The sequence below is a fragment of the Natator depressus genome, chromosome 20 (genome assembly GCF_965152275.1).
Source record: "Natator depressus isolate rNatDep1 chromosome 20, rNatDep2.hap1, whole genome shotgun sequence".
In the NCBI taxonomy this organism is placed as follows: Eukaryota; Metazoa; Chordata; order Testudines; family Cheloniidae; genus Natator; species Natator depressus.
Genome location: NC_134253.1, coordinates 23,455,589 through 23,479,276, shown reverse-complemented (window position 1 = coordinate 23,479,276; position 23,688 = coordinate 23,455,589). Strand labels below are relative to the sequence as shown.

The window sequence follows — 23,688 nt, the reverse complement described above, 5'->3', positions numbered from 1 at the left end:
TGGGTTTCTTTAAGCCCCAGCTCCTGGAAACAAAAGATGGCATGAGAATCTCAGCTTTCACTTAGCATATAAATCCGTTTCTAGACCTTGAGGTTGTGGAGAAAAGCTTAAAATGTGAAGTGGGAGCAACTGAAAGACTCAGAAACCAGAAGGCAAAGAAAACAAACCCCAAATGTATTATTTTAAAAATCTCACGATTTTAAGCGGATGTCATTGTTTTTTGGGGACACGACTATGAATGCGTGAGTTTGGCAGTTGTGAAAAGCCACTCCCACAGAAATGTGCTTGTGTGTTATCAGAGGAGAGAGGCCTGAATCAGAAGCTCGGATCTGAACTCCCGCGTAGTTTGGAAAGTTCAGAACTTGATCCAAAACTCCTGGCTGGCCCTGATCTCTCCCAGAGGCCAAGACAAAATCCTGGCTCTGGCATAGGCTACATCTACACTACGCACTAGGAGTGTGATTCCCTGGCTCATGTATGTGTACTCATGCTCGCTCTCATCAAGGGTATAAATAGTGGTGGGGCTGCAATCAGTACTCAGCGCGGCTAGCCGTGCCTCGGTCGCTTACCCATGGCCCCGCAGCGACATCACTATTTATACTCATGCTAGCGTGCGTATGTGAGCACCCCTAACCTGTAGTGGGCACATAGCCCAGGGGGTCTCAAACTGGGGGTCGGGACCCCTCGGGGCGGGGGGGGGGTCATAATTTTATTACATGGGGAGTCGCAAGCTGCCAGCCTCCACCCCAAACCCTGCTTTGCATCCAGCTTTTATAATGGTGTTAAATATATAAAAACATGTTTTTACTTTATAAGAGGGGGGGTCGCACTCAAAGGCTTGCTATGGGAAAGGGGTCGGCCGGTACAAAAGTTTCAGAACCGCTGACATAGCCTAAGTGTGTGTGCTCATGTCTCCCCCTAGGGGCTCAAATCAAGAACAGCAGCCCAGTCATTAGCTAAAGAGTCAGCCAAGTTATTAGCTAAAGAAGCAACAGGTCACATTTTCAGTGCCGATGGCTGTAAGGCCGAGCCCACTGACAAGTGTGATGACTCGACCTCCAAGGCAACATGAGCGCTCCCAAACTTTTGACCCTTATCTCTATAGCAAGCCGAACCGAGCCCTAGATCTGAGCACCCAACCCCTGGGAGAAGTGTGGACTCAGTTCTAAACTTCTTGGTTCAGACTCATCTCCCGTTTAGAGGGAGCAAATCCCAGAGTCCCATGCCCGACTTTTCATCCATATGGTATTGTGGGATGACGAAATGTTCTAACCCTGCTGGTCAGAGGCGGCATGATGCCAGCACGCTGTCCCGCAGCTGGACTGACCCTGTGTCGGAACACGTAGTGCCGAGCGATAACAGTAATATTAGCAAAAGAAAAAAGATGTAATCATAATAACTAGTGCTATGGTATTTTCCATTTTCATTTTACAGTGTCATTATCCCCATTTTACAGCTGGGGAGACTGAGATACAGGAAGGCGAAGTAAGCTGTCCAAGGTCACCCAGCAGGCCAGTGGCAAAAAGGGAACAGAACCTGGATGTCCTGAGTACCGGGCCAGTGCTCTGTCCACTAGGAAACATTGCTGCATTTGCTACCCTACCCGCCTTGACCTCACTATTACTTTATGCCCCACCCAACTCTGCACTGGTCTGGGGGTTAACACAGCTCCTGGTTTTGATCCAAACTCCATGGGAAAGTAACTGAAATGCTCTGTTCCCCCTGTGTAAAGGGAATAAGACTCCTCCCTTTGGCTGGTTAGATTGGAAGCTCTTTGGGGCAGGGACTGTCTCTTACCATTTGTATGTACAACGCCTGGCACAATATGTCCTTGATCTTGGTTGAAGCCTTTAGGTCCTGCTCTAATACTAATATTTCTCTTCTGCTCCTTTCACTCTGTGCATCCTGTTCTCCTGGTCTTAAGTTAGGCCACAATTCGGGAAACATTTATGCACATCTTTGATTTTACGCTCATTTGACTTCAATGGGACTTCTCGTGTGTAAAGTTAACTACTTGTGTAGGTGTTTGGGTAGCGACAGCAAACTTAATTTAACCAGTCAGAAGGTAACTTACCATTCTGGGCTTCCCTGACAGACACCCTCAAGTCAAAGTTTTTACACTGAGATGTATCCTCCGGTATCTTTGCATTGTAAACAGTTACCACGGTCAAGGTTCCTTGCCCAGTGCCTCTCGCTCTCACAACAAAGTCTTTATTCAGCCTAGTCTGTAAAGAATCCGCAGTCAGATTGGGTGACTCTTAAATTTCTTAATTTTAAATAGGCCAGTGCTGATGAAACTTGCCAGACTGATAGCTTGCAAGATTTCTGATGTTCTCTATGCCAAACAGGTGCAGGGTGAGCTTCATACACACCTACTGTCCCCTTAATGGGGTTACATTTGTTCTTATAAAGCAGTATATAAATGCTAAGTCTTATTACAGAAGGGAGTTCACTCTCATTCACTCCTTCAGCCATTAGTTTCTCTGCTGAGCCTGTCAACAAGAGCGATGGGGATTCGCCATCAATGAGTGGAGACCTCCCAACTCATCTCATGCAGGACAGTAAACAACCATCTGATGGTAATGCCTAGAGCTGGGCAAGTAACTATGGAGCTGGGTGAATAACTGATCTTTCGGTTTGCTGGCAGGTCCAAAAAAATTGGCAAAAAACCATTAGGTTCAACCCGAACCAAATCTGAAAATTACAAAAATTGTTGGCAAATAAATAAATAAATAAATAAATAAATCCATTTTGGGTGGAAAGAAGCCTTTGTTAAGGGGTAGATTCACAGAAAGGCAGCAGGAAAAGGTAGTGCTCTGCTTGCGACTTTTAGCTCAGTGGTCAGGGACTCACCTGGGATATCAAAGACCCTTGTTCAATTCCCCTCTGCCTGTGGAGAAGGGTTTTGCACTGGGGTCTCCCATATTGCACACGGGTGTCCTAGCCACTGGGCTATAGGACATTCTCATAAGGGCTTTCTCAAGCTCTCCAATTCGAGCTGTTCCACTTTTCAGAAATAATTACTCTCACTGGAGCAAATGTAAATGGAGCGGGGGGGGGGGGGGGCGGAGCACCGACTGGGAAAAAGAAAAAGGTCAGTGTCTGTGGTGCCTAAGGACCCTGAGATTGGGCACCCTGGGGATCCAGGAAGCACCCTGGGGATCCAGAGCACAGACGCTTGGATTTCCCTCACAGCCGTCCTAGCGCATGGCCAGGAAGGAGCCTTCAGTAGGATCTGTGGCAGCAGGAAAAAACAGTACCTCCACCGTTCTGAGCACCATAGCAGTCTCATACTCAATCCTGTACATGAGGGGATTAGCACGGCCAGGCAGAAGAACAGAAACATCCAAATTCAGCTCCTGGTGTAGTGGGATGTCTATCTGGTACTGCGCAAGAGCCTGGAACACCATGATGATAGCCTGGAAGACCAGGAAAAAGACAAGAGGGTTACACCTTATTGTCCTATTGTCATGAACCAAGGGCCTGCATCCCTTTGGCTCCCAAATTACCCCAGTGGTCCGTGAATGAGATCAGAACCCAACCCTAACTGTTTAATGAACAGGAACTGAAAATACAACAACAGTTAACTCTCAGTGTTAGATGTTACACAGGATAGCAGGAGATATATTTTTGTGTGGTGATTAACATATAGTCATTAACACAGACATGAGCCAGCCCAATAGCAGAGGCTCATGGGGAAATGGTTATCCACCTGCTATAAGCCACTATAGGCCTTATGTTTAGGTTAGACATTAGGAAAACTTTTTAACTGTAAGGATAGTTAAGTACTGGAACAAATTACCTAGGGAGGTTGTGGAAACTCTGTCATTGGTGTTTCTTAAGAACAGGTGAGACAAACACCTGTCATGGATGATCTAGGTAATACTCTGTCCTACCTCAGTGCAGGGGACTGGACTAGATCAGTGGTTCTCAACCAGGGGTATACGCTACCCTGGGGGTACACAGCAGTCTTTCAGGGATTACATCAACCCATCTGGATATTTGCCTAGTTTTACCACAGGCGACATAAAAAGCACTAGCGAAGTCAGGACAAACTAAAATTTCATACAATGACCTATTTACACAGCTCTATATATGATACACAGGAATGTAAGTACAATATTTATATTCCAATCGATTTATTTCATAATTATATGGTAAAAATGAGAAAGTCAGCAATTTTTCAGTGATAATGTCTGTGACATTTGTATTTTTATGTCTGATTTTGTAGGCAAGTAGTTTTAAAGTGAGGTGTAACTTGGGGTTACACAAGACAAATCAGACTCCTGAAAGGGGTACAGTAGTCTGGAAAGGTTGAGAGTCACTGGACTAGATGACCTAGCAAGGGCCCATTCTGCCCTATATTTTTTATAATTCTAGCATAACAAATGAGTGGCAATTTAATACACATAAAAAGTTACACGTGAAGTATGTGTAACAGCGAGGATCGTTAACCGTTGGGACAATTTTTACGAAGAGTCATGATGGATTCTCCACCATGGGCAATTTTTAAAATCAAGATTGAATGTTCTTCTATAAACTCTGCTCGAGTTCAAAAAGGAATTACACCGGGGAAGCTCTATGGCCTGTGTTATACATGAGGTCAGAACGGATGCTCACAGCAGTCCCTTCTGACCTTGGAAACTATGAATTTATATTAGGTTATCATGTCGACCTCCTGGACTAACACACGATTGTTCCCTATGGTGGAGTCTCCCTCTCAGTAGATCAAGTGATGGGGTTTCCATTCCTTCTATTGGGAGACCTTCCCACAAAACATATGGTTATGTCTGCCAAAGATTATACTCACTTGGGTAGATCCATACCCCCCTTCATAGAATTTCTGCTCTGTCAGCCACCTGACTATGGGTCTGACCAATTCGTACTTCTTCATGTGCAGCAAGGCCAGCAAAGCGTACGAGGTGGCCTCAATGCTGAAGGTGTGGGTGTTCGTGTCTTCCCAGCGATTTCCCTCTAAACGCCATAAAAGAACGAGAACTAGAATAATCTTCACCAGGACACAGAACGGCACATTCTGAGCAGCTCCAAATGGAAAATACCACCTCTTGAACCATACCCATGTGAAGACTGGTCAGTGTGACTCAAATCCATAGCTACATTGATATTCCCACAGAAAATATCTAAGTGCTACAGAAAGGACGACTGGTCTTGCAGTTAAGACGCTGGCTTAGGACTCGGATCCGGGCTCAGTTCCCAGCTCAGTTCCCTAAAACAAGCTATTTTGGACAAGTTGCATAGGGCACATGTATACTGCGATAAAAGACCCATGGCACAGCTGCAGCTGGCCCGGGTCAGCTAACTTGAGCTCATGGGGATCAGGCTGCGGGACAATAAAATTGCAGTATACATTTGAGCTTGGGCTGAAGCCCCCACTCTGGGAAGTCCCAGCAGGGTCTCAGAGCCCAAGCCTGAGTGACCATGCTGCAGTTTTATAGCTCCATGGCCCCAGCCTTGCAAGCCCAAATCAGCTGACCCAGGCCAGCTGCGGGTCTTCTACAGCAGTGTAGACATTCTCTCTGGGTCTTAGTTTCCCCATCAGTCTGCCTTGTCTACATAAACTATGATTTTCAAAGGAGCCTGAAAGAAGTAAGCAACCCACTCTCATTGGGCCTAATGAATTTGATTAGATGCCTTTGAACTAGACTGTAAGCAGTGTGGGATAGGGGCTGTCTCTTGCCATGTGCCTAGCAAAAGGGGGCCCTGATCTGGGTAGGGTGTCACTGTAGTACAGAGTAGAATAATATCAGGCCAACTAACCAATACTCACTGTTAAACAAAACCACACCAAACTCTCAGCTGTTGTAGATCTCGCTAGCCCTTTGATCACTTTCCCCCTCTCTCCTGTGAGCTCCCTCCCAACTTGGCCACATCTTTCTGGTACTGAGAACCCGCCAATAATCTACCTGTTGAAGTGCTCATAAGCACTTTCTCGCTGTCCAGTTCCCCCATCAGGGCTAAGGCATAGGACGTGAGAGCCACCGTGTAAGGTCTTCTCAGAGATGGATACCTTCTGGCCAAGTATTCCCCAGCTTTGTTAATGCTGTTCTTCAGACTCTGGGCGGTCAAAAAAACAAAACAAAACAAACACATCAAGAAACCAAGCCCACAGATCAGGCTGAAATTCTATTAACTTTTATATTTAAAAAAACAATTCATGGAATTGTATTGGGTGTGAATTTCATTCTCCCCGCACACAACCTTCACAACACCCTCTGGCAAGGAGTTCCAGAGGTTAACAGTGCGTTGCGTGAAAACGTACTTTCTTGTGTTTGTTTTAAACCTGCTGCCTATTAATTTCATTTGGTGGCCCCTTGTTCTTGTAGTATGAGAAGGAGTCAATAACACTTCCTTAGTTACTTTCTCTACACCACTCATGATTTTATAGCCCTCTATCATCTCCCCCCTTAGTCGCCTCTTTTCCAAGCTGAAAAGTCCCAGTCTTATTAATCTCTCCTTATACGGAAGCCGTTCTATACCCCTAAACATCTTTGTTGCCCTTTTCTGAACCTTTTCCAATTCCAATATATCTTTTTTGAGATGGGGCGACCACACCGGCATGCAGTATTCAAGGTGTGGGCGTACCATGGATTTATATTGAGGCAATATGATATTTTCTGTCTTCTGTTAGCTTCTTTGACTGCCACTGCACATTGAGTGGATGATTTCAGAGAACTCTCCACAATGACTCCAAGATCTCTTTCTTGAGTGGTAACAGCTAATTTAGACCCCAATGGCTAATTTAGACCCCAGTTGTCTCTTCATGCCTCTTTCCCCCATCAGTAAAAGGGGGATAATAATATGTCCTTGCTCTGTCCTGTTTATTTAGATTGTAAAAATCTTTGGAGCAGGGATTTGCCTTTATTACAATATAAATCTAAGTTCCTGGAGGATTGTGCTGAGCTCTCTGGAGGATGTGGAATCTGGCCCCAGAGCAAAGTTTGACGTGTGAACTCAAATCTGGCAACTCCATTCATTACTTTAGGCCAAATTCTTTCCATCAGGTGTTCACGCACCACATCTGGAAAGGAAAATAATGCGAATAAGTGAAGATACATGATAGACGTACTCACCGAGACCTGAGTGTTACAAATGTCTTTGGACTCCAGCAGTGCGACAAGAACAAAAGCCGTCAGAGATGCCTCAGGCTCAGCATCCTGGTACCCTCCCTAAGGGGGAAACAAAGAACAAACCTCAAGGACAGAATTCATGATGTTATCTATCTACCTCTCTACTCTACTGAATCGACTGATGAGATTTATCTCTGCATTTTTAACACCCTCATCGCTACCGTACCTGGGCACCAGTTACAGCAGTGTCACAGTGCACTGGCACCAACCAGAAATGGCCTATCTACCTATCCCCCCATAAACACTACCCATCCATCCCCGTACACATCCTCTGTTTATTTGTCTATCTGCTTCCTACATCCTCCACGGCCCAGCTTGCAGGGATGCAGACAGCCACATGATGTCGGCCGCTCTCTCCATGGCAGTGGCAAATGTTAGTACTCCTGGGGGAATTCTGTGCCACTGCAGATGCACAGAATTAATGTATCCCGCAGAATTTTTCTTTTCCGGCGGGAAATACATTTCCGCCCCAGAAGCGCTGCAGTTCTGCCTTTTGCTCACCAAAGGTCGCTAGGGCACCAGAACAGCCAGCAGCAGGAGTGCCGTTGGTTGTTCGGGTGCTGCAGCAGCCTCTGGCGGGCAAAAGGCAGAACTGCAGCGCTTCTGGGGCAGAATGTATTTTCTGTGGGGAGAAAAATTCTTTGTGTGCCCAATGGCGCAGAATTCCTCCAGGAGTAGAAGTTAATCACCGCACCCTGCCTGTGGAGCCAGGTTAGGACAGAGTGGGGCATACAGGGCTGCTGGGGGGTCCACAGGCTGGGGTTCAGAATGGCTAGTGGGAGACAGACTGGGGCACGGGATCAGGAGCTAGTGGGCTGACAGTGTTGAGCCTGGGGATAGGGGAAGGGAGCTGCAGGGACACATGGGGATGGGGGAGGAGGCTGCAGAGACCCATGGGGATGGGAGGTGTGGGGACAGGGGCAGATGTGCCTGACTGAATGGGAGAGGGCTTGGGGTCAGCCAGGGTCTGCATGGGGGAGGCTCCCCAACTCTTTAGCAATCCTGCCCCCCCAAAAAACCTGTTCCATACTTCTCCTACCCATACCCAACAACCCTCCAGCCAGGTTCACTCTAGGCTCCTTCCCTCTCCCCCAGCTCCTCCATTACCTCTGACTTCCCCAAGCCTTTGCACCGCTTCTGACAGGTGCAGGGAATATAGTTCTGTATTGTCCTTTAAATTAATTACTCAAAGTTCTGTATTAATATGCCTAGAAAGGAATCTATTTGTCAAAAAAAATTGCCAGAATCTTTATTTGGTCTATATTGCTGACAGATATTTTGAAATAAATTACCAAAATAATTTAAACTGGCATGATTATATTGTGTTATTCTGACAAATAAAATATGCAGAATTTTAAAATATTGTGTGCAGAATTTTTAATTTTTTGGCACAGAATTCACCCAAAAGTATGTTATGTCCCTATTTAAGCAGGCTCAGAAATGCCAGAGGTAGCTACAAATATAACCCATGATTACTCAGGGGGATGCTCTGTCCCTCTCTAGTAGTGGCTGGGCCACAGATAGGTGTTGATAAGTCTGCTACAGCCTTGGCTGACAGAGCTGGGGCTTCCACTAGAAACAGAGCGTGTGCCCCACTGTGTCAGAGCAATTACACAGACACTGGTCCAAACCAAATATTTACTCAGCTTTTACTGACTTCTGCTTCAGATAAAATTTTCATTGACTTCAACGGAGGTTTTGCCTGGGTAAGGACCCAGTGAGAAAGAGTAAAGACTTTGGGATCTGGCTTAGTGAGGCAAACTGTTGATTTCGGAAGTGTCAAGCTGCTAGGCTGAATAGAATGGGGACAGTCTGGGGTACTGTGGGAACTAAGGTTAAACTTACCATCATACTTTTAGACATCACTGGAGCATTTTCATGGAAGATGCCATCGGGTTTCTGCTTTTCTAGGATCAGCCATTTCACAGCCCCGCAGATAACTTGAGAGTCTATGGCCACTAGCTTGCTAGCCAGGGAAAAGACCTTTGCTACATACGCTGTCAGCCTGAGGGGTTAACATGCAGAATCAATCAGGTCAGAAGATCACTCCTGCCTTCCTGAAATTCTCCTCCACACAGATGTTTGAGCCAAAGTGTTACCATCTGTGCTGATGGATGAGTTAAACGTGTATGAAAACTTCATCAATAATTGGTGTCAGGACAGATTTTGTTTGGATCATTCTAGTAAATCAGTTGCAGTAACTTGATTACCGCGCCCACAAATAAGCGAGCGAGTGAGATGTGAATGTTTAGAAATCCTTGGGTGTACGGCACAGAACTTCCTGCAGTAACTGGGCTTTCACTGGCATTCCACCATCCAAGTCTTACTTTGCTTAGCGTGAAATGTGATGGGATCATGACTAGGAGAGCTGTGATTATAGAATTTGTGTGCGCTGTGGACACCTTCCCACTGGGAACTGGACTAAAACCCACCAAATTCATTTCACACAAGCCATCAGGTTCTAATGAACACGTGTCAGACCTTTACTGATCTAGGCCACACTAGTGTCAGCAACCATTCAAGGAACTGCGTTCCATTACCAATCTCTGATGCCATCAAGTCCCCTCTGTTTTTAATCCCCTGGTGTACCTTTCTGAAGATCCAGTTCTACACATTAACTTTGCCCTTTCAGTATAGCCAGGGGAATAGATTGCTCTGGCTCATGTCTTCCAGAGGAATGGTATACAAAGGAGAAACTCTACACGACTCAGCAGAGCTCTATAGAAAAGCTGCCTTTACCATGTGCTTGAGGGTGAACTTAAATAGGCTGCATAGGAGTGGTTCGGTTTCTTATATGCCAGTTGCTGTGTGTAACCTGAAAAGGAGAAAGAAAGATCTTTGAAATGTGTTGTGCGCCTCTCCCGCCTTACCCCTCCCATCTGTCATCCCTCTCCCCTTTCTCCTTCTCTCGCTCCTCTTTGCAAAACACGATCTCTACCCTCAGCTACCTGCTTGCCATCCATTCTGTGTTTGTTAGCAGCAGCCAGTGGGACTGGGAATCCATCCCATTGAAGCAACTAAACTGAGCACTCCAGAGACCAGGATCCAAGTCACTTTCATGCTGGCTCAGGCTAATGCACTCATCACATCTAAACTCTGGTCCTAGTGCACACAGAGCCGTGAGCCGAGCATGGCACAGATATCAGATAGGAGGAATCTCCATGACACATTCATGTCTTGGCTGCTTTATAGAGACTGCCGCAAGATGTCCTGGGTCAGATGAGCGAGGATTTTGGCAGAAGGGGATTAAGAATTGTTGGGGCCCTGGACACAAAGAACCTTTGGGCCTGCCACACCCTGTGGGCCCAGGGGTGCCAGAACTGGGGGTGGTGGTGAACTAGGGAGGCCATGCCCCCCCCAACTTTTAAAAGTGCGAGGGCCATGCCCGCCCAGGTTTTAACATAGGCGGAGTAGCCTCGGTCAGGTGTGGAGCAGTGGTGGCATGGGCGTAGTTTGGGAGAACAGGGGAGGCGTTGCCCCCTCGAACTGCAAGCCTCGGGCCAGAGGCGACAGGAGGAGTGGTGCCATGGGAGGTGGGTGAGCCACCGGCTCGGGGAGGCTAGCCTCTGGCCCACCTCTTCTACCTGAGGCCCCGCCCCTGGAGGGGGTGGGAGGCTAGACTGGAGCCCCTGCCCCTGATCCCACCGGCAGTGGTGTGCCCCAGGTGGTGGGGACATGGGCCAGCAGCTGTTCTCGGGCACCTTGGCCCTCTCCCCAGGGCAGGTGGGGGATCCGGGGCTTCCCACAGCAGCTCGGGCTCCCTGGGCAGCTCTTACCATTGCCTGGCTCTGGCTTCTGGCCTGGCCAGGAGGCGGGGCCCCAAGGGGAAGAGGAGGAGCAGGGGGCAGCGACACAGTTCTGGTGCCGGTGCCCCCCACACTTCTAACCAGGTTCTGGCACTCCTTCTGGGGCCCCCAGATTGGATTTTGGTAACACCGACGTGTCCTGCTAGGAACTGACCTGAGATCATCAGTTTAACACACAAAGACCCCCAAACGTCAGTCCCAAAGTAAGTTTTTTGCTGTTATCAAGATGGAACAGATTTTAACCATCAACTATGTACATCTGTCCCACTAGGAAGTGGGCTGAGACTCACCAGTCCAGAAAATAACAATTTAATTGTTGAGGTGAGACAGATCTGAGCCGGAAGCATATGGGAAAATGGTTCTACTATAATCCTGGGGAAATTCTGTGCCACTGCGCACGGGCAGAATTCATGTCCCTTGCAGAATTTTTTTTGCCTGCAGAAAATACATTCAGCCAGAGAGGTGCTGCAGTTAAGCCTTTCACCCACCAAGGGCTGCAGTGGCACCAGAACAGAGGGTAGCTGCTGCCAGGTGGAGGGAAGAGAGGCTGTGTTACTCACAGTGCTCTGCCCATGGGGCCAGGTCAGGAGGCACGGGATATGGGGGGACGGACAGCATGGGGCACATGGGGCTGCTGGGGATGTGTGTCAAAGACGGGTTCAGCAGGGACACATGGGAACTGGGGGTACAGGGACACATGGGGATGGGGCAGATGTGCCTGACTGAATGAGAGAGGCTAGGGGTCAGCCAGGGTCTGCATGGGGTAGGCTCCCTAACAATCTCTCCCCCCCGCCCAAAAAAACCCACATACCATACTTCTCCTACCCACACCTAACAACCCTCCAAGTTCACACCCAGGCTCCTTCCCAGCCATTACTTCCCTCTCCTGCAGCTCCAACTCACCCCCGGCTCCCCCAAGCCTTTGCACTGCTTCTGAGGGGTGTGGGAAATACATTTCTGTATTGTAGTTTAAATGAATTACTTAGAGTTCTGAAGGAATATGCCTAGTAAGGAATCTATTTGTCAAAAAATATTTCCTGAATCTTTTTTGTTGTCTGTACTGTTACAGACAAACTTGCTGACAGGTATTTTGAAATAAACTACCAAAATAATTGAAACTGGTGTGATTATATTGTGTTATTTTGACAAATAAAATATGTAGAATTTTGCAGAATTCTAAAATATTGTGTGCAGAATTTTTAATTTTTGGCACAGAATTCCCCCAGGAGTATTCTATAGGGTTGACACCACTCACTTTAGCGATCCTAGCCCCCACCCAATAGCCATATGCAGGAATAACCAACCCCTAGTAATGAACAGGAGTCTGGAGAAGGACCTGCTGTCACCCAGGAAAGCCTCTTACCTCTCTTGATCAGGTTGATGGCTTCAGCCCGGCGATCCACACCCATCTTCTCCCACTGGTGGGTGCTGTCCAAGAAGTGGGTGGAAATGACCGTTGGGGTCAAACGGATCATGTTCTGTTCCCCACAGCCAGAAGGCACCACGATAAGATGCCCCAGCTTGGCCCCGTCAATGGAGTTTTCTACAATCTGAGCCACGGGGTTTCCTGGCCAAGAGAAGAACCTGGTGTGAATTCAAGCATGGGAGTGGCGGCTTGTAGGAATGGGGAGAAAGTGATCCCTCAATGGGTTCTGTAGACTTACACTCTGAACCTGAAATGTGCCTCAATGCCTCCTGAAGTCTGGGGCACCCACTGCCCTGTAGGACTGGGTCCTAAGACTGGATCAGTTGATCCAAACCCCAGCTGGGACCTTGCAGGTTGGAAGAGAAGTCAGTGATGTGGAGTCTGGGTATATTTTCAGTGCAGCTTGTTTCATTTACACTATGCACACCAGTCCTGGAGCAGAGGGAGTTGCAAACAGCATGCAGGTCAGACCCCTCTCTCCGGGATCTTGGTCTCTAACACTAAGTCTCAGTTCCCAGGGAACAACTCTAATAACAGAGATGAAAGCAAACACTCCTGCTGCTTTCCACAGCTCCCGCAAAGAAAATTCACAAAAAGAACACCACCACCGTATTTCTTCCTCGATTAAAAACTCACTCATGAGGAAAAAAAACTTGTAAGACTGTGTAACATTCGGTCCATTTGTTGACCTCTGGCCTAACAGTCTTACGAACTTCTGAGTTTCACTCAGTCCGATTTCTAAGCACTACACAATCACAGGCTCTTACTTACCATTGATGCTGACTTTGGTTTCTGGTTCAGTATTTGGAACGATATCATTTATATCTGGAGCTTTCACCTTCGTTACCTGTTCCCCACCTGTGAAAAGGAGAAAAGAACCCGCCATGAAAATAATGAGCGTCCCATGGGCTTTGCTGCTGCTATTTCTCCTGGGTCACAGGCTCCCTGCCTTCATACAGAGCCTGAAATGACGCCCTGTGGAGGGAGATGGAGGAAGGTACCAAGATGAGAGCGGGGTGGTGACATTGCAGTCCAAACTGATTGTCCCAGGATTCATACTGCTGACTTCCTAAGAAGCCAAACCAGCTGTGTGATCACAGGCATGAATTCGGCTGATTTAAAGTGATGGTAAAGACTTTAATATTAGTGGCTTGATTCTCCACTACTTTTCACCTTATTATTAATTATGATTATTTGTACCGCAGTAGTGCCCAGAGGCACCAGTCCGGGGTTGGGCCTCTGTTCTTCCTCCGTTGCCTCCAGTGATGGAGAATCATCTCTAGTTTTGGACTCAAACATTTTCTAAAATGTTCTCCTCTTCTACCCTTGAGAGCTACTTCTTGCATCAGCCAATAGAAAAATCTGTGTCACACTTTATATTCAAAAGTTTATATACATAGTTTATAAAAGGATTGACAACTTCTTAATATATGTTTTAATAAATGGCTAATCAATAGTTAGAGATTGTTAGAGTCCAGCAGATCGACAGGTTGCTTATAACCGTCTACATCACCTTCTATTGATATCTGCAACACATACTGCTTATGTCTGCACCCTGCTTATAACATATAATAGTATTTTAAACCCTTTATTAACTGCTTACAAATGTACTCAACATTGTGTGACCAAAATCTGCTTTGATTTGTGTCTGACTCCTTTGAGAGGAACATTAGTCCACTGGTTAAGACATTATCCTTGGACTGAGAACCTGGACTCATTCCTTACTCTGGTGCAGACTCCTTGTATGCCTTTGGGCTAGTAGTTAATAGTTTGGTGCCTCAGTTTCCCCAGCTGTAAAATGGGGATAAAAATATTTCCCTATCTCAGAAGTGCATTGTGAGGATAAGTACATTAAAGATCATGAGGTGCTCAGTGTGACACGGCTCCCCATATTCTGCACAGAAATATGGTTATGATACGAATATGGCACAACTACGTTTTAGGCAATATCAGTCACGTGAGGTATCACTGGAAAGGTTATGATCCACTGAAAGCGTTTATCCAATGTGTATGCATGTATCATTTCTGTATCTGAGGTTAGGAATATTGACTAGGTAACAGTTACAACTGTGTGTGTATTCGGGGGAACGTCCACCAGACAGCAGCCAATCAGCCTCAGTGGGCCATTGGGAAGAACAATAAGACTTGGAAGATACTAATCTCCCGCCTTCCTGAGAAGCTCCTGGGGTTGCTGCTTTGACACTGCAGGGTCAAGTGGTCGGCTCACCTGGTACTAGACCCCTATCTTGGGCTTTCAGTGTTTTTCCATTAAGAGGAGAGGGGGTCAGACTGGGAAACAAAAGATTCCTGCCTTATGTATATTCAATTTAAGGCAATCAGATTTTTCTCCATTGCCTCCTGTCCAAGAAGGAAATTGCTAAAACATCTGAAGGAAAAGGAACTAAGCAAGGGCTGAGTCCAGGCTGAGAACTGGGGTCTAGCCTGTAAAGAAACATAACTGGAACTCTGAGCTGCAGAAACTCGGCAACCTGCCTAAAACAACATTTAGGGTGAGAAATTACGATGCGTAACCTGTTTCTTTAGTATATTAAGGTTAGTTTGTATGTTTTGTTTTATTTGCTCAGTAATTAAAACTGTTTAAAAATTTAAAAAAATGTTTTGTTTTATTTGCTCCTGAGGTCCCTTCCAGCCCTCACATTCTATGATAATGTGTTTTGTTCTGTTTGCTATCCCTTATAATCATCACTTATAATTTGACTTTTATAGTTAATAAAATAGTTTTTAGTTTATTCCAAAACCCAGTTTGTGCAATTCGGGGGTGGGGTGGGGGGAGGGAGGGGCAAAAAGCTGTGCGTATCTCCCTCCACATTGAGGAAGGGGGCGATTTTTATGAGCTTGCGCTGTGCAGATCTCTCTATACAGCGCAAGACAATATTATTTTGGGTTTACACCCCAAAGAAGGTGTGCATGTGAGCGCTGGGTAAATCCCCGAGCTGAATCTTCCCACACGGAGCTGATTCAGTCTGTGTCTGCCGCTGGGTGCGGCCTTACCTGTGTCTGTGCCAGAGAAGGCTTGAAGGCCTGGCACAGCAAGGCCAGGGTGAGGAAGCCCAGGCTGGTGGAACGGGCGGACGCAGTGGGACCCCAGCATATCAGGTGGCACCCCGGACAGGGGGGTCCAACCTGTCACACTCAGTTACTACGGGATGTGTAAGTACCTCAGATGGATATATGCAGTGGTGTTACATGACTGTGTGAGGCAGACAGAGGGACCAAAGAAATGTCCATATTTCATCCAAATTTTAAACAAGTGTGGGGTATTCCATGGAACTGAGGCAAGTCTTCCATTGACAGCTTGACACTGGCAGCCTCACATCTCACCAAAAACTGAAGCAATCCATTTGAAAATCCCCGGGCATGATCGTATGGCAGGCGCAGAATTTTTCTGGTGAGTCTGAGGCAAATTGGGCAAAGCGTTTGAAACAAACGAGTGCTCCAAAAATGAGACACCCTCACTTATCTATACCTTGTGTGCTCACTGGGCTCTTGCAGAATGAAAGGTGCTATATAAAGACAAATCATAGATTCATAGATACTAAGGTCAGAAGGGACCATTATGATCATCTAGTCCGACCTCCTGCGCAACGCACGCCACAGAATCTCACCCACCCACTCCTGCAAAAAACCTCTCACCTATGTCTGAGTTATTGAAGTCCTCAAATCGTGGTTTAGAGACTTCAAGGAGCAGAGAATCCTCCAGCAAGTGACCAGTGCCCCATGCTACAGAGGAAGGCAAAAAACCCCCAGGGCCTCTGCCAATCTGCCCTGGAGAAAAATTCCTTCCCAACCCAAATATGGTGATCAGCTAAATCCTGAGCATGTGGGCAAGATTCACCAGCCAGATACCAATCACTGTGGTTACTCACCTGCTGCAGCTGGATCCAGCACAGTGGATATAACAGTTTGTGTTATTCTCATCCCTTCAGGCTAGGAGGGAAGAACAACACATGATCAAAGTGTAACAAAAGTTATTTGCAGTGTTGTTGTAGCCGGGTTCGTCCCAGGACAGGGGTGACAGCATAGGCACTGACTCCGTGGGTCCTCTGGGGCTGGAGCACCCACGGGGAAAAAATGGCAGCCCCCCATCAGCTCTCCCCCTGCCCCCCCAGCGTTTGCTGCCCAGTGGCGGGCCTCGCGGATCAGCACCTCCCCCTCCTTCCCCGTGCCTCCCGCCCACCGCAGACAGCTGTTTCGTGGCGTGCAGAAGGAATGTTTCCTTCTGGTCAGGCTGCACCTTTGAAGGAAAAAGGGGAAAGCCCAATTCACAGCCCCAAATGCCGCCCTGGTGTGTAACTACTGACTTCAGTGGAGCTCTACCAGGAACGAGTTAATCCCCTAGAACCAAGCGGGTGAGGAATCGGTGTTCTCCCGGCTATATGTTGTTGCAGTTCTCAGTGAAGAATCCCTCATCCCCAAGTGAAGTCTCCCATTAAGAGGCCAAATGGCACTGATTTTCCATGGGCAAGCTGGAAGAGTCAGTTCTGGCACTTCTGGACCCACCTCGCTCTCAAATATAACTGACTCATGTCCTCCAATATCAGACCACTATTCACAGGGCCAGACTAAGGATGTTTGGGAGGGTCTGTCTTGGCCCTCATCACTGTAGTATCTGAGTGCTTCACAATCTTGCATGGATCTATCCCCACAACCCCCCCGGGACGTAGGGCAGCTCTAACATCCCCATTTTACAGATGGATAATTGAAGAGCAGAGAGACTAAGTGACTTGCCAAGGGTCACACAGGGAGTCTGTGGCACAGCAGGGAATCAAACCCAAGTCTTCTACATCCTAGGTCAATACTTTAACTACTGGACCATCTTTCCTGTGCAGCGAGAGCTCATGAGATGATTCCTTGAGATACACCAGCAACATTTCCCATGAAGTGTGTGTGAATACCTTTAAAACGTTCTCCCATAATTTTACTGCAGAAATGGAGCCCGCTGAGGGTGCTGGTCCAAGGAGCAAGATGCTAGGGGGCTTAGCAGCTGAGCTCGGGTCTCTCATGGGACACCTTGCAGAGTTATGTGTAGCAACTAGGCCATTAACAAGGCTGCTGTGGTAACTGCAGTGGAGGGAAGGAAGTGGGCCGAGGACGTAGGTGCTAACTTCTGAGGTAAGGTAAAGCCCAGATTCCAAAGACAACCTAGCCAGGCCACCGGCTGCTTGTCCTGTGACCAGACGGGATGGGCCTGTGACCCAGTACATACCACGACCTTCAGCTTCTTCTTCACACCGTCGGACGCGTACGAGTCCCAGACAGCGGCTTTCACCTCAACGTCGTGCAACCCTAGCTCCAGCGGGATGATCACGAGTGGCACCGCCCGGGAAGACATGGGCTCGATTTCCAGGATCTGCCGGTATTTCGCTTTGGAAGAGGACGCGCTGCAGAAAGCTGGATTGTGTATCAGCTCCATCCGCACCTGGGAAGAGAACATGGGGGCAGCTTTTACCCAGAGGAGTATGGTAACCAGAGGGGAGCTGTTCTCTCTGTTACAGACGACTGCTTTGCTAGCTGGGGTCTGAGGGTCCAATCCTGCCAGGTGCCAAATGCATTTTGCAGCGTCTCTCCAAGAACAAGTCCTATAAATAGGCTAAAAAGCACTGGTTGATGTGCAATGAAGCCGAAGGATCCAGACTGGCATCCCCTAGAAACGTAAGTACCACATTTGCCCACAGATCGGGGACAGCACAAACAGTAGCAGGGCAAGCTCTGCCTATTCATCTCTGCCTATTGCCTATTCATTCTTTAGACTGACAGCTGAGATGGACAGGAAGGGCGGCCAATGAAAGTCACCTGGGGCTGTGGCTTTGCGATGAGGAGGCGGGGTGAGGATGTCGGCAAGCATGTGGACACGAGTGATCCAGAAGATATAGTGTACTTGGACTTTCAGAAGAGCTTTGACAAGATCACAAACCAAAGGCTCTCGAACAAAGTAAGCAGTCATGGGATAAGAGGAAAGGTCCTCTCCTGGATCAGTAACTGGTTAAAAGTTTCAGAGTAGCAGCCATGTTAGTCTGTATCCGCAAAAAGAACAGGAGGGCTTGTGGCACCTCAGAGACTAACAAATTTATTAGAGCATAAGCTTTCGGGGCTACAGCCTACTTTATCGGATGCACCATTTGGTTAAAAGTTAGGAAACAAAGGGTAGCAATAAATGATCAGGTTTTCACAGCCGGAAGTAAATAGTGGGGTTCCCCAAGGATCTGTATTGTTCTTTTCAGCATAGTCATAAATGATCTGCAAAAGGGGATAAACAATGAGGTGACAAAGTTTGCAGACAATACAAATTTACTCAAGATAGTTAAGTCCAAAGCAGACTGCGAAGAGTTACTAAGGGATCTTGCAAACCTGTATGACAGGGCAAGAAAATGGCAGATGAAATTTAATGTTGATAACTGCAAAGTAAGGCACATTGGAAAACATAATGCTAACTATACGCATAAAATGATGGGTCTAAATTAGTTGTTTCCAGTCAAGATAGAGATCTTGGAGTCATTGTGGAGAGTTCTCTGAAGATATCTGATCAATGTGCAGCAGCCGTCAAAAAAGCGAGCAGAATGTGAGGAACTATTAGGAATCAGATGGACAAGAAGACAGAAAATATATAATGCCACTATATAAATCCATGGTATGTCCACACCTTGAATACTGGTTGCAGTTCTGGTCACCCCATCTGAAAAAACATATACTAGAATTGGAAAAACTACAGAGAGGGGAAACAAACATGATTAAAGGGATGGAACAGCTTCCTTATGAGGGGAAATTAAGACTAGGACTGTTAATCTTAGAAAAGAGATGACTGTAGGGAGGATATAATAGAGATTTATAAAATTATGAATGGTGTGAGAAAAATGAATTGGGAAGTGTCATTTACCCCTTCACATAACACAGGAACCAGGGGTCCTCCAATATAGTTAATAGGAAGCAGATTTAAAACAAATGTAAGGAAAAGTATTTCTTCACGCACTGTACAGTCAACCTGTGGAACTCCTTGCCAGGGGACGTTGCAAAATCCAAAAGTATAATTGGGTTCAGAAAAGAATTAGCTAAGTTTATGGAGGACAGGTCCATCTATGGAATTACCCAAGATGGTCAGGTGCAAACCCATGCTCTGGGTGTCCCTAAAACTCTGACAGCCAGAAGCCGGGACTGGATGACAGGGGAGGGGGGTCACTCGATAATTGCCCTGTTCTGTTCATTCCCTCTGAATCACCTGTTGGAAGACCACTGGTCTGACCCAGCATGGCCATATATTCAGAACTACCACTAGAGGACGTTCAAGCCCACATTACAGACATATGTCCCATTCAGAAGTGAAACTGCGAACCCAGTTTAGTCAGACGGTGACCACCAAGCAGCCCTCATTTTGGGAACGACCTTCTGTAAATACACACCGTGAATAGGCTCTGTTTCACCTGATCATTTTAATGTGTCTCTTTCAGGACAGAACCAGCTTGGCACTGGCGATGCGTGACGCTGGCTTTGGGGAAGGCGGGGGCCTGAGTGCTGGAAGATCCCTAGAAGTGGTGGGGACCACCAGCCCCTGGACAGTGGCCCCGCCCCCTGCTCCCCCTGAGGGCTCCACCCATGCTCCACCCCCACTCTGCCCCAGGCCCCACTCCCCCGAGGGCCCCCCCCACTGCTCACGCCTCTCTCTGCTTTCTCCTCCACCCACAACCTGCCACCCTCGCCTCTGCCTCTTCAGGAGGAGAGGTGCAAGTGGTGGGTGGGGGAGGGGGTGAAGAGGCACGAAAGGCAGGCGGAGGCCTCGGGGCAGGGGGCGGAGGGGCGTGAGAGGCGGGCAGGGAGGTCACGGGGGAGAAGCACGAGAGGTGGGGGGGCGGGGAAAAGGGCGGAGAAGTGCAAGTGGCGGGCGGGGGAGGGGGTGAAGAGGACGAGAGGCGGGGGCGGCCTCAGGGGAGGGGACGGAGAGGCGTGAGAGGAGGTCACGGGGGAAGTGAGGGAGCAGCACCAGAAGTGGGCGGGGGGCCTCGGGGGAGGGGGCGGAGAGGCGTGAGAGGCGGGCGGGGAGGTGGGGGAGCAGCACGAGAGGTGGGGGGGCGGGGAAAAGGGCGGAGAAGTGCAAGTGGCGGGCGGGGGAGGGGTGAAGAGGACGAGAGGCGGGGGAGGCCTCAGGGGAGGGGATGGAGAGGCGTGAGAGGAGGTCACGGGGGAAGTGAGGGAGCAGCACCAGAAGTGGGCGGGGGGCCTCGGGGGAGGGGGTGGAGAGGCGTGAGAGGCGGGCGGGGAGGTGGGGGAGCAGCACGAGAGGGGGGCAGGGCGGCCTCGGGGTAAGAGGCGGACCAGAGGCAGGAAGAGGAACAGTGTGGGCAAGGCCAAGGGCAAGAGCGGGGCCTCGGGGCAGAGCGTGGGTGGGCCACATCGTGTTTTGTGCTTAGCCTCTCCTGGCCTGTTATACCCACTGCCCATGCAGCTTGGGGCTGCAGTTTTCTGTGTGGCGGGGAGATCTCGAGTTGAGCACTCCTGGATCTAATGGCCTGTCTGAAGTGTAACTAGCAATGCAATACCTAGGTGCTAGATTTGAGTTTACCTTGATTTTGTCATCCTGATAGTTGTAGAGAATAGCCCGGATCTCCACCTGCTCATTCCTCACGACCGAGTAGGGCAGCCGGAGATCGATGAAAAAGTCCTTCATCACTGTGATCTCATAGGGGTCAGCCACACAGATCCCTGCGGTGGGAAAGGACCTTGGGTGAGGATCAACGGGGTTTACGTTTTAATATCAAAACCCGTTTGCTATCGCCTGGATTGTTCCATCTCACTGTGATGTTTCCAGGTCTATTGCTGCTTGGAGCCCCTTTTCCCCATTCGAATTTCTATTGGCTCACTTCAGCAAGCTGGCGATGCCCTCACCTTTGGTTTCGGAGAGGCTCACAGCCAGCACTTCCCAGGTGGTGATGGAATCCTTCAGAAAAACGTTCATGGTCTTGGACGAAATTCTACAAGGAGAGGGGGGGCGGAGGTTTAATTTACAGAAGGAAGAAGCTGGGCCTCATGGGGCAGTCTCAATCCAAGGGTCTAAATCCCAAATCCACCCATCCTTAAATGAGATCGGACACTGAGATCCTAACCAGCTATAGACACGGACTTCAGCAGCAGTTGGACCCACTTATGCCCTGCCTTTGGTTTGGGGGCAAAATATATCACGGAACAATGGGCCAGGTCAGTAGAGATTTACTGATTTACACCTGCTGTGGATCTGGTCCTGTGAGAACCACAGAGCTCTTACCCATCTTTGTTTGGTGGCTGGGTCAGCTGTTCCACTTGCCATAACCAACTCTCTGGAAAGTGGCTCCTCGAGGTAATATCTTCATCTTGTAAGAACCCTTCATCAATGTGACCTGGGATGTTAAATCAGAGGTAGTTAGCCAAGCTGTGAAATCCTCAATGCCCTGCACCGAGACTCAATAGGATGGCAGTGATGTCGTGGCATAAACGGTTATGTTTTGATGCCACCATGTTCTGGGGTTGGAGTATAGGTGGGTGGCTAGATGGGGGAAGGGGCCAGCCACCCACATTTGGTTGCCTATCTCCCCCACAACATCCCAGAGTGATGTGCTCTTCTTCTTTGGCTGCTTCCGCATATGGTGAGCCTCTTCTAGCTGCCTATGCTCTGGGACACGGATCTCACTCAGTGAACGTGAGCAGCACTGGCTTGTGTGGCCGAATATTCTTCCACTGTCCTCCTCTGAGTGATATTAAAACCCTGGCACTTGCTTCGTGACAGTTCCAGGTGGAGCTCCCGTTGCCGCTCGTCCCGTATGGTCTTGATATAGTTGCAGCAGTCGAGGAAGGCCTTCTTGCACTCGGCCGTATCCAGGATGTACCCCGCCCGCTTCTCGCAGCTGTGCCCCATGGGGTTCTCGTACATCCCGTCTTCGCAGCATTTCTTCACTGCCTGGTCCTGGTAATCCGCCGCTGAAATGTACAAACCACAAGGTCTCTCCTACTGAGCGTCGGCTGAGCCTGTTGTCTCTCGCAAGGCCTCAGTCCTCTTTACTCTCTAGTAGAGACGGGCAAAAGGCAGAGGAGAGTCAAAGCTGGTGAAACTTGCACCTTCTCCCAGCCCGCAGAGTGTACGTTACCCCAACATAGACACCCTTACGCTCACACTCACCTACCGGTGCGTCTCACTTACCCCCCTTGCGCATCACACACGAATTAGGTCCCCTGAAACTGGAGTCTAGATTTTCCCCTGCATCTGAACGCTGCTCAGAGCAAGGGAATGCTGAGAGGGTCATCGGGGACTCAGTTACAGTGCCCTTATCCTATAGGTGGATCTTTCCCAGTGATACATGGGCTCCTAGCATTAGGTCTTTGTTCCTACGGGCCTTACCCCTGAAGAGGGCTGGCAAAGCAGAACACCCCTTTCCAGTCTCTCCCGGCCTTGTTGTCCTTCCCACCCCCTGAGCAGCTGCCTACACTGGAGATGGAGTGGGGGGTTGACACAAAACGTGACTTTGCTGATTTAATGGGGAATTCCCATCCACCAGGGGAGTTTTCCACTGTGGACATGACATCGACTGAATGGTTCATGCAAATGAGCATCTGGCCCAGAGTCGAAGCCGGTGGAATCCGCACCGTGAAGGGGCAGAAGAGAGACGTGCAGCACGAAAAGCAACAAAAGAAGGGTGCTAGAGTACGCATGGGAAAGTTCCTTCCTCATTTTCACGGAAACCTTCTTCCAGCTCCTTGGAGTGCACATTAGACCAGCCTAGATCCCCCTGCACCTGCCAGTCCTGTGCATCATGCAGCCTGGTGCATCTGAACACAGGTAAAACTGAGCTTCTCCTCTCCCCTCTTAATCCAACTCCACTTTCCCTGTTCTCGATTACGGAGAGCACCATGCTCCTCTGAGTCACCCAGGCATTATCCTGATCTCTCCGGTACAACAATACACGAGGGCAGTCGTTCTCAAACGTTAACAACCTGAGGACCCCCATTTTGATTTAAAATTTTTTGCGGACCCCCAAACCCCTTGCTCAGCCCCAGGCCCTGCCCCCACTCCACCTCTTCCCCCAAGGCCCCACCCCACCTCTTCTTGCCCCTGCTCCACCCCTGCCCTTCCTTTTCCCCGGTTCTTTCCGCCCCCTCCCCCGAGCACACCCTATCCCCACTCCTCCCCCTCCCTCCCAGTGCCTCCTGCACGCTGCTGAACAGCTGTCCCCCAGCGTGCAGGAGGCACTGAGAGGGAGGGGGAGGAGTTGAGAAACGGAGAGGGAGGAGTTGATCAGTGGGGCTCACGGACCCCCTGGAGTTCCCTCAC

The 23,688-nt window shown here is 48.7% G+C and overlaps 1 protein-coding gene across 1 annotated transcript in view; it reads right to left on the bottom strand.

Moving 5' to 3' along the window:
- Nucleotides 1-23,688, bottom strand: part of LOC141975431 (venom factor-like) — a 52,784-nt gene that overhangs the window by 9,916 nt on the left and 19,180 nt on the right. Inside the window, exons 17-31 of the mRNA XM_074935797.1 lie at nucleotides 22,140-22,340; nucleotides 21,652-21,763; nucleotides 21,276-21,361; nucleotides 20,953-21,092; nucleotides 17,608-17,820; nucleotides 16,268-16,328; nucleotides 13,152-13,238; nucleotides 12,318-12,521; nucleotides 9,888-9,963; nucleotides 8,994-9,153; nucleotides 7,092-7,187; nucleotides 5,925-6,075; nucleotides 4,811-4,974; nucleotides 3,261-3,419; nucleotides 2,075-2,225 (exon numbers count right to left, since the gene is read on the bottom strand). Of these exons, the coding sequence (XP_074791898.1) occupies nucleotides 2,075-2,225; nucleotides 3,261-3,419; nucleotides 4,811-4,974; nucleotides 5,925-6,075; nucleotides 7,092-7,187; nucleotides 8,994-9,153; nucleotides 9,888-9,963; nucleotides 12,318-12,521; nucleotides 13,152-13,238; nucleotides 16,268-16,328; nucleotides 17,608-17,820; nucleotides 20,953-21,092; nucleotides 21,276-21,361; nucleotides 21,652-21,763; nucleotides 22,140-22,340 (2,061 nt within the window). The remainder of the gene's footprint in view (nucleotides 1-2,074; nucleotides 2,226-3,260; nucleotides 3,420-4,810; nucleotides 4,975-5,924; nucleotides 6,076-7,091; nucleotides 7,188-8,993; nucleotides 9,154-9,887; nucleotides 9,964-12,317; nucleotides 12,522-13,151; nucleotides 13,239-16,267; nucleotides 16,329-17,607; nucleotides 17,821-20,952; nucleotides 21,093-21,275; nucleotides 21,362-21,651; nucleotides 21,764-22,139; nucleotides 22,341-23,688) is intronic.